This window comes from Thermobia domestica, chromosome 9 (genome assembly GCF_964235325.1).
Source record: "Thermobia domestica chromosome 9, izTheDome1.hap1.1, whole genome shotgun sequence".
NCBI classification, from domain to species: domain Eukaryota; kingdom Metazoa; phylum Arthropoda; class Insecta; order Zygentoma; family Lepismatidae; genus Thermobia; species Thermobia domestica.
Window position 1 is genome coordinate 90,129,555 of NC_137462.1, and position 11,466 is coordinate 90,141,020.

Below are 11,466 nucleotides of genomic sequence, written 5' to 3' on the forward strand. Positions count from 1 at the left end.
CAACGACCAGATTCCTTCAGCGCTGGAATTGCAGCGAATGTTAAGCCTCCTTTCCCCTATCACAGAAGTTAAAGGGACTGGTCGTTGCAGTGCTTCTGCAACACAGCACGGTTTCCAGTGAATAAGAAGGTTTTTCGCGCTAAATAAGGTTTCTAAATTTTATTTCACTAGCAATTAACAAATGGAATTTTTTATGCATTAATATTTTTGAATTACAGGACCATACTGAAGCAAATCAATATAATGACAATTTAAAAAAGTGATTGCAGAATTACAAAATAAGAAAGAAAATATCTAGTAGAGCAGAAAACAAATGAAAGTAGACCCGCATTCACAAGTTAATTCTTAGCTTATATTGATAATGAAGGCTTCTTCCACAGTAATTTGTAATTCAAATATTAAGTCGTCAGTATGTAGAATCGCCCCCTCTTTGTGTGGATAGCCTAGTATTTTAGTATATACATATTTCTTTTATAAAATAAGTATATTTTATACTCTTGATAATTTCCACATAAAACTCTATGATGGGGAACGCCACATTGAATTTGGGACTAGTTAGCAATGCTCAGGGACGTAGCCACGAGGGGGATCCACCGGGTCCGGACCTCCCAAAAATTTCGAAACTTGACTAATCTGATATATATATATATATATATATATATATATATATATATATATATATATATATATATATATATTATCGGATTGATTAAGGATTAAATGAGTTATTTCGTAAATTTACGAAACGGGTCTTGAAGGAGGTCGTCGCAACAGTAATGACATCTCGTAGCGTTGTTACGTAACACACGCAATATAAATAAAGCTTCAAAACTAGAAGTTACAAGTTGTGCCGTGAGTAAGTCGGTAAGATGTCTGCTTCTTGAATGGAGCAACGCGGATTCAAATCTCGGTTGGCTTACGTTGATTTTTCTTTCTCTGAAAATTCATTTCTATATGTTTGTATTTGTCACTAATAATTGCTTTATTGCATTTTTTGTAGATTAACTTAAATTAGTGGAGGTTAAGTAAAGTCAGGAAGGTTAAGATAAATATATGACTGCTATATACGTGTGTGCAGTCCAGAGATGGAGTGAGTCAGTGGGTCAATTGGGTCAAGATTTGTAAGTGGGTCGTGGGTTAACAGGAAGTGACTCACTGAGACACAACCCACCGTGACCCACTCTGACCCAACAACCCATTCTGACCCAGGTTGACCCACTGATCCACTCTGACTCACTAATACATTCTGCTCAGTTCATTGTATGTATATGTGTATGTATATGTATATATACACGATGTATCTGTGTGTTGGTGCACCCAAGAAATTAATTCATAATAGATTAATTTATTCTTTATTTTAATCTACAGAACAAATGCTTTTAATGAAAACATAAGGCCTGTTGCCGTAGATGGCTAAAGGCCGTAAATAAAATTCAAACTTCAAGTGTAACAGGGGTAACTTACCGACAATGGTTGATTTAACACGTTTGGTAACAGGGCGTGTAATGGCTGATTTTTAAACGCACTTGATAGAGCCTGTGTAGATAAGTGGGTACCGTGTGGGACTTTCGTTCTAAGGATTCTGAGCTCGAGTCTGAGCCTAGACTGAGTTACATTTTTTTCAAGGAATTAAACACTATAAATGATGTTCGCGTAGTAGAAGTGGGTGCCGATAGAAGGCCGAGTCAGCAAAAAATTATCTTGTTTTCCTAGAAATCGATATCATTTCCTGGAATTGGTAGGCAAGTTTCGACAAGCCTTTAGTTGCTATGTTCATAGCCTTTTACGGGTAGTACAGAAGCGCGTGGGAAAATTTTGGTTTATTTGAACCCCCGTTACCCCCTACTCCTCTTTAGTTGCTATGTACATACCCTTTTATGGTTACCACAGAAGCCCGTGGGAAAATGTTGATTTGCTCTTGCTATGCTCATAGTCTTGGACGCCTACCAGATGTAAAAAACAAGATAAAACATGCCTTTTTCGTGTTCTTGTCGTTTATTGGTTAATAATTTGAATCCCCAAACCCCTCACCCCTCCTGCGAAGAGCGTAAGCGGAACGTATGTGCTTGTGTAGATCATTCTGTTAGCAGCTGTTGCAAAGGAAGAAACGTCAAAAATTTTAAAGATGTCATCGTCAATGAGTTTATTAGATAAACTTAATAAGCCATCAATGGTACCCTTTACAAAAATGCGAGATTTGGAGATTGGAGTACCATTTCGTATTGTAAACTGTGAGATAATTACAACGGTATATGGTAGGAAGGCCTGTGTGACATTTGAAGGAGGTGAAAAAGTGATTTTACCTGGACGTTGTACTGAAAAATTGGAAGCAGATAATGGTGCATTATTAACGTATTTACAAAGTGGGAATGTCTGTTTAATATATAAAGGAATGAAGATTAATGTATCTGGACGTAACATGCACGATCTTGAATTTACTGAGCTGGTTTACTCATCGTAAGTGTATGGTGACATGTACAAACAAGATGAAACATGAATTTTCCTCTTCGCCCCTCCTCTTCATGCATGCGCAGTCATCTGTATGCATAGTGTCGTTATTCTGTACTGACCAGCGACTGGAGTAACATGTCTTTGAGTGCTTGTGCATCAACTATGGATACCAAGAAAGAGTACTTGTTAAATGTTGAATATGGACTTAATTCAATGAAAACCAAATTAATTTGCATTGGACTGGATAGTGATACATTTGAACCAGTGATTCGTGTTGGCAAAGGACTTGTGTTTGGAGTGGAGTTAAATTTGGCAGAGTGGGAGAAACTTGTACATTTAACCCCATTTGTTACGGACTATTTAAATTCTCAAGTGGAAATTACATTTATAAAATCTCTTGGTCGAAAAAACGAACTGGTGGTACGAAAACTAATGGGTGAAAAATTAGTGATGTTAGAGAAGAAAGGAACACTTCATGCTCCTCGAAACACTGTGTACTTATCTTCAAGTGATTGGCTTTATTTCTTGGAAATATTACCGTGTATTGAACATGCTGTGAAAAACAGTAAAGTTTGTAGTGTTGTGCTACGTGAATATTTTGACTTGTGTACAGATACTATTCGTAATCATGTACAATCGCAGTGTCTTACATGCAGAGGACTTGCCGGAATCCATACCTGTGTAGATGAACAGAGTATTATTAATGGTATGAACATCAGTTTTCCAAGTGTCTCTCTTGATAAGAACAGTGATGTGAACATTGATGGTGAACGATTAAAATTGGAAATGAAAGTATTTTGCAAACAAAAACTCATAGACTCAGTTATGGCTGATTTATTTGATAGTGTATCGACACAGCCATGGTGGGGGGAAACCGAAACTCAACCTTCGGAGGGTATCAATGAAGTGAACGACTCTTCATAAAGAAGGAGAAATTGATTTGTTTTTTTCATGTATACGAAACAACGTAATATCAAATGTAATAAAAATATATATATATATAGTGGAAAGTGAAATGTTTTATTTGTGTGTGTGTGTTTTGTGTTCGTTTCATACACCTCAATATGTTAGGATTTTAAAGTTTTTTATAAGAAAAAAAATCCTAACATATTTTTTCCTCGTATATTATAAGTGATACGTATAATAATAATAATAATAATCATAATGAATTCAAATTCTTGAAATGAATGTTAAAATAAAAATTAGTATTTGAAATTATTATTATTATACAACTTTGTCTTAAGTATGATAGGACTTTTTTAATTTTTAAAAAAAGGAACTCAAATAATTAATATTAAAATTTTAAAAACAAAAGTCCTATCATAATAATAATAATAATATTGAATTCACATACTTGATTTAATTTACGAAAGAATAACTGATTAAGTATTTGAATTCATTATTATTATTATGTAGTTATATGATTACATCATTGAATTAAAAATCAGTTTTAGAATCTTTTTTTTTTTAAATCACTATGAAATTCTTTAATTCAATGACTTAAAAATATGTTTTATGATATGTGTATTTAATTACATAACTGATCATAAAACATATTTATTTATTAGGAAACGGAGAAAATAAGAAATAAAACATTTGTTTTCAAAGAGAAAAAATAATACAAATTGTTTATTGCTGATGAAACTATTTACACAATTAAAACGCCGGTAAGTATAGTACATTTTAAAAAGAACGTTAGATTTTGTTTCCATTGTCCATGTGTTGATAACTTTACAACTGCCATATACTGTTCACTGATGATACTACTGCTGTTGATGTTGGTGATGAAACGTAGATACAAGTCAATCTGAACATTGAAGATGATGTCCATACACACGATGACGATCTTTTACTCTCTGAAATGAAAAAAAAATTGAAAAACAAACTTAAAATTTATTTTATCTATAATCATGAACAAATAATAATACATACAAACACATTATAATAAAGAAGAAGAAGAAATGGCTACCTGCAATAATATGAAAAGAAAGTAATCAAAACAAACGAAGAAGAAGAATGAAGACATGATTACCTGTAGAAGTAAATACAGCAAACGACGATCATTTGTTTCTGGAGTTGATGAGAAAGTGTAATGAAACTCATTTAAGGACTTTCCTTTAGCTTTGAAGCATAGGAAAAGATATGAATAATGCCCACATAGGGATGATTTCACACTTTGAATTTGTTTATTATTAAATGTATAAGAAGTGGAATTTCTACGTAGAAATTGAATATGATGCATTACATATGGAGGAAATCCAAATGTATCGAAGTAGTGGGCACGGCCATCAGTATGAATATATACGGAAATCCAGTGTGTGCCAAGTTTGTTCGAGGGATCTGTATTTATGATGATAGCTGCAGGTAGTGGAACATGTGCTGGTAATTCATTAGCTGCATATACGCCAACGAAATGATTGTGAAATAAAGAATTTGTTTGCAAAGCATTCAATAAATCTAGTGTAGAGGACATCATGTATAAAAATGCAGACATGTACATATATGATATGATATTTAAATAACGTACCTTTAAAAATCCATGATGATGTTCCTCTGATGATCCACTTCTAAGAGAGATTGGAATTCTCCATACACAATGCAGGAGATAGGTGCTGGTAGAGGCTTCGTAAAATGAACTTCCAGACGAACACACCCATGACGTATAAGATTCCAATGCTGCACAGCGCTGGCTTCTCCATCTTGAGTAATGTCGAAAACAAAGATAGTGTATCCTTGAGGAAAGTCAAGGCGAGGAATATTGTTGCCATGATTTGAAAAGTGAATGCCTGATCCACAGAATAAGGTATGATATGAGGAAACATAGAGGTTGTTTTCGAAAATTGGTTGTAATGGTTTTGAAGGTACAGGTTTTCCATCAATGTATAGAGAGAAGAAATTGATGTCAAAATGTTTGAAATGAAATGGATTTGAAGTTATTGTTCCTGTATAGGCATCATTTTGTGTAAACGCCACAATCACTCGAGTTGGTAATACTCCCATAAATAAATTATCTATTGTTTTTGATTGAAGATCCTTTGGAATGACGAACGACTTCATTTGCACTCTTGTGAGAGGATATTTGGCTGTTGTTGATTGTAGAAGCTTGTTATGTGCTAGTTTTATTGTAGGACTAACATTAATCTTTTTAATATGTAAAGCAGCGTCTAAAATGTTCACTTTAGCTTCAACAGACGCATCACTAGCGATGAGACAAAAGTTTGGCTTTGCAGGAATTAACTTGAGACGTAATTCTACTCCTTGGATTAAAAATTTATCTTGATTAAAAATATCACAATGAAGATGTCCAAGCATGTCGAATTTTGCACTTTTTTTTGTTAATTCATAAAGTTGTTGAAATCCTTTATTACCACTAGATGTTGCATCCATATGTCCAGCAGTATCTTGAAACCAGAATGCACATTGAAGATGAGTATTTTTAGCAGAATCATCATAATTTAACAGTTTTTCAATGTATGATCGATATGGATGATTATGAGATGGAAATGAAATCAGTTTGTTATTTAAATACACTTCCACTTCACTGAACATAGAATTTAAAAAGTCATTAATAGGAGCCACAGCTTTATCACTTTCACCAAATGCTGATCCATCAGGCTTAACGATTTGAGCTTCGATGTAAAGAAGAGTATGTGGTAGATCTATGTATTCATCACTTGTTCCTGGGATGACAAACTCTATAGGAGCATTATCAGCTAGTGAACTGATTGGTTTGTATGTAACAACATGATTATCCAATATACTGGTTTGCGTTGGTTTTGTAGAAAAAATATCTAGTTCACTTTTTACACACTCGCAGGATTGATGATGTAAGAAAGCCATAATGGTGATGATTTAATCAAAGATATCGTGTGATAACTTCCTCTTCTTATAAGACTGATTTTTCTTTGTTTTCTGTGTACGTTTCCTCTTGCCCTTCTTCTTCTTCTTGCGCTTGATGATGTGTAATGGTGAAGGGTTAAAGATGGAATGATGTGTAATTCTTCTTTTCCTTCGTTGATATCCAGATCCTAGCATAGATTTCAGTTTATTTTTTGCTTTGTCTTGCAAGACGGATCTCGCTTCACCCATTCGTTGATGAAAGGATTCGTTAATAGGTTGATTGTCGATGATGACATCAGTAATAACGTTTGCTCCAGATTTTAATAATTCCTTTCCTACTGTTTTAGCTCCTTGTTTTACTAGTGGCATGACAGATCGAAATAATCCTCCAAGGAAACTTCCAATACCATGTCCAACTTGATAAGGGGAACCAACATAAACGTTTCCAATTCCAGAAAGAGCTTGTTTTTGATAATATTGTAAATATGGATTATTCATATTTGTCGATGTTGACGCACTGGTCGAAAATGTAGTTTAACGCATACAGTTCCGAAAGTGAATGCCAGTGGAGAGCCTGTACTATCTCTTATATCTATTTTCATGTGTTCAAAATGCATCTTCTCTATAGGCACATAATGTGGAGGATTAAAAATTTCTATAACACTACTTCCAAATGTATGATTCACAGGATTCATATTTATGATACGTAATAATAGTGCTACTGTATCTCCAACAAATACAGATTGAATTATATCACAATACACATACATTGTAGATGGAAGTCCTAAACGTAAATTTGGAATGCTTTGGCCTTGTTGCATATCCTTTAAATCAACGCTTGGATCAAACCCCAACATCGCACTAACACTTGGTGATAATGCAACGTCTACATCTATGTCTTTATGAAGACGTCGTATAAAACAGGTATTACTCTCACGAGTATAAGAAATATGTAAATTTGTGAATCTGTTGTACGTATTTATTATCTTTATCAATTCTGATATGTCAGTGTAATAACGTACAGGAATAGTTATAAATTTCCATTCATCACTTTTTGCAGGTTTGTAAAAAATTTTATTATTTTCGTCATTAATATTTAATATTGAATGAGGATAATGAATTTCAACAATAGCCACTTCCCACTTTTCATGGAATTCCATTCTTTGATGAAGTTTCGTAGTGTATGATGTTAAGGTGTTGTCAGGAAAATAATCCATAGAACTATTACTGGGAAGCGTAACGTAAAAATCTCCATCAGGTTCCATTGTACTTCTCGATCTTCTTTACGGATGATGCAGGTATCCAGGAATCGAAAGAAGAAGGATATCCTTTCCAATGAACAAGATATTCTTTTCTGCTGCCTTTTCTTCTTGTACGTATGATTTTATCTATGTAAAATGTCTTTGATAACGTCACAGGTTGTAATTCCTCTCTGTAAAATAATCCATCCAGTGGTTCCTTGTTTAAATCTTCAATTTCATAAACAGGTGGATCTCTTGGTATTATCTTCTTCACTTTAAATATTTCCCAAGTCCAATTTTGCATATATCCTTTATCAAATGTACGTTTAGTTTTACTAATTCGTACTGTATCACCAATCTTAAGATGTTTTGAGAAATTTGGATTCTTTTTCTTCGTCTTCTTTATTTTATTATCATATTGATTATGCCATACTTGTAATAGGTTATTTTGAGAAACATTTGCAGGTGACATCTTTATACTTGAATGATAACCTTCATTGTATGATTTCACAAGAAGAGGTAATACATTTAAATAATTATACGTTTGATACTTTGTAAAATACTTCCACATTTTTTCTTTTAAAGTTCTGTTAAAACGTTCTACAATACTAGCTTTTATATCAGGATTTTTAGTTGTAATATGTTTTATTTTGTTGTCCACTAAGTACTTCTGTATTGTTTTATTAGTAAACTCACTTCCTTTATCTGTTCGAAATGTAATTGGTTTTCTGTCTTTGAACACAATTTGCAATGCTTTTAAGACATCATTTGTACTTTTAGATTTTAATGGCACAGCCCATGCATATCGACTGAACACATCTATCACTGTCAGAATATAACGATATCCATCATTAAATTTATGAAGAGATTGAAGATCATTAATATCACTTTCCCACTCATCATCAATGTTATTCACTACATAGAAATCTCTTTTAAAACGACGACGTACAGGTTTGTGTAACGTATATGTTGTTTGTTGCAGTAACCATCTTCTTATACAATGTATAGGAATTTTCTTCTTTGTAGCTATCCACAATTTTTTAACAGTTGAAAACGAGGCAGGATGTGAAGGGTTGTAGTAAATCTTGCTTAACTGTTTGTTTACGGTTTCCACCTTGACCATACTGGACGTTTACAGGCACGTTTCCTTTTCCTTATAGGAGATATTACTTTTTCCTTTTCTTCTTCTTCTTCTGCTTCTTCTTCGTCGTCTTCTGCAAACGATTTCAGAGGTATTTTTTCCCTTGACGATGATGCTGTTGGTGATGCTTTAGTTCGTCGTAAAATATATGACAAACGTTTTGGATTTCCAATAAGTTCTTGAGGTGTGTTATTAGAAGATAAATAATTACAAAATTTCTCCCATCCCGGTGGATTTGTGTGTTTCCGGGGTCGCGACACATCAGAAATTAAATCTACAATGTGAGATCCTTCTAGTTTATCACCTCTGATGTAAACAGTTCCTTTATTATCCCACGTGATATTATCATCATGTTTCATTCTATGTAGTAGTAATTCAGCTCTTTTACGAAACATTTTGGGTATAGATAATAATATTTCTTCTTCTACTTCAGGCTTCTCTGATTTAGTTGACGTAATTGAAAGTGTCACAGGTTCTTCTTGTTTTCGTATTAAATGTAAATATTTTTGAAGAATATTATTATACTGATTCCACTTTTCTTCATCACTAAGCGATGATAACTGTAAAATCTCTTGCATTTCTTGATCCAAATTAGATTCACGTTTCTCCAGGGCTGATGATGATGATGATGTTGGTGTTTGTATACGATTCAGAACTTCAGGTGGAACTAAAATCATCTTCTTTGCGTGTTCCATTGTACTAACGGAATAGTAAACTTGATAATGCACCAGTTAAAATAGGAGCTAATAATGCCGGTAGGAATCCACCCTGCTGCTGCACTAATAAATGCTTCTTCTTCTTTTGGATGGAGTTTCCTTTCTTCACAAGATATCGAAGCGTCCTCTTGTATCGCTTTAATCTTGCTTTCTGTGTCTTTGTAAGAGGTACATTCCCTTTTAATACATTATAACAACATTCACAAATACTTCGAATCACTGAAGAGTCTGCATTGGCCAGTATAGCTTTACGTAATTTAGGATTTGCTTTGCTTAGCGTACGAAGAAGATCTCCGTGTTTTACTCTTGGAGACATAATGTCAGAATGAAGAAACACAGTTTAAAACAAACATTATAAACATCTTCTTCTTCTATTTCGATGGAACATAAACGTAATGATAAATATCATCAGGAAAGATATTTGTTTGAAAACGAAGTTCATCTGGCGTATCCTGTTTTAAATCAATAAAGAAATATCCATATGGTAACTTTGTTGCGTCGTTGAAACTTTCTTGAAGAAATTTTGGATTCTCAGGAGTTAATTGATAACTCAAATGTTTAATTTGTGATTTATCTCTTGGATTTTTAAATAATACGAGATAAGAACAATTTAAGCTCATATCTCTGCTTCCTTTTCCCTGATGAAATATGTTTTGTGTAATAAATAGTACACTAAGATTTCTATGATGAGAACCCTTTGTAAAGAAATCAACTATATTGCGGTTCACTTCACACATTTGATCATCAATAATAATAAGATGTGGTCCAGTTTCAGGTAAAAAGTCTTTTGTTCGAGGTAATCCTTCAATAAATTGTACTTTTGTCGAAATTTCTCTGTATGCATTTTGCCATTCTGCATAGTACCAATAAATATGACGAAACGATGTATTAACCATACGTGGTAAATTGGACAGGAATCGTATTACAAAGGAAGTTTTTCCACATCCACTTGGTCCGGCAACAATACATGAAAAGGGATGTTTCCACGTCGTGTCCATGTTAAAGAGTATGATCATTCTTTCCTTATACGTATATTTATAAAGGGCCTTATTACATTTCTCTTCTTCTTTTGTTGGAAGTAGTGTAGCCATATGGAAAAGTATCATATGAATTTGGTATTCTACGTCGTTTAATATAATTTATCTTATAAATTTTTGTTTCGGGCATGCTGACGATAGTATGGTCTTTCCTGCGGCAAATTTTTTTCTCATTGGTAATTTTTACTTCAGTAGGACGAGATTCTTCCTCTTCTTCTGCATCCTCTTCATTATCTACTATCATTTTCTTCATTACATCAAAATTTAGGTGTTTTGAAGATTCATAGTTTAATGAAAAACCTCGTATCTTGCATACTTGAAACTCCTTCTTCGTGCTGGGATCAAAAATACGTAAGCTGTAATTCTTCGGGCCCGCCGATACATATTCTGAAATATAGGCTTCTTTACCATATTCGAGGACTTCATTTGTTAAATCGCCTAAAAAGTCACCAGTTGGAATTGTACTTTCACCAGGTTTTTGCGTATAAATGACGGAATCAGTATCAAAATATAATACTCTTTCTTGTAGTTGATCTAAATATTTGTACAATTCTAATCTTGCTTGTGCTGTTGTGTATGCGGCTATGACAACATTTACTGTTGGTAATGAAACAGGAACGTCATCGGTGTATTGCCAATATACATATAACATGTCATCATTTACTGGGAATATTTGATGAACATCTATATCATGAGATGATAATTTCTCATATAATTCCTTGGGTTCATTAATAATGCTGACATGACCCATGTTCTCACGTTGACCAAATTTTCCCCAAAATGAATTTAGCATTAATTTAGCTAAACTTTCACCAGGTTTTTGCGTATAAATGACGTAATCAGTATCAAAATATAATACTCTTTCTTGTAGTTGATCTAAATATTTGTACAATTCTAATCTTGCTTGTGCTGTTGTGTATGCGGCTATGACAACATTTACTGTTGGTAATGAAACAGGAACGTCATCGGTGTATTGCCAATATACATATAACATGTCATCATTTACTGGGAATATTTGATGAACATCTATATCATGAGAT

The 11,466-nt window shown here is 33.5% G+C and overlaps 1 protein-coding gene across 1 annotated transcript; it reads right to left on the minus strand.

Moving 5' to 3' along the window:
* Positions 1-4,095: 4,095 nt before the first annotated feature.
* Positions 4,096-5,926, minus strand: LOC145694037 (uncharacterized protein F54H12.2-like). The gene is made up of 2 exons (XM_081770174.1): positions 4,979-5,926; positions 4,096-4,307 (listed from the first exon to the last, which is right to left on the minus strand). The coding sequence occupies exon 1, from the start codon at positions 5,836-5,838 to the stop codon at positions 4,981-4,983; it is 858 nt and encodes a 285-aa protein (XP_081626300.1). The 5' UTR covers positions 5,839-5,926; the 3' UTR covers positions 4,096-4,307; positions 4,979-4,980.
* Between the last annotated feature and the right edge of the window lie 5,540 nt (positions 5,927-11,466).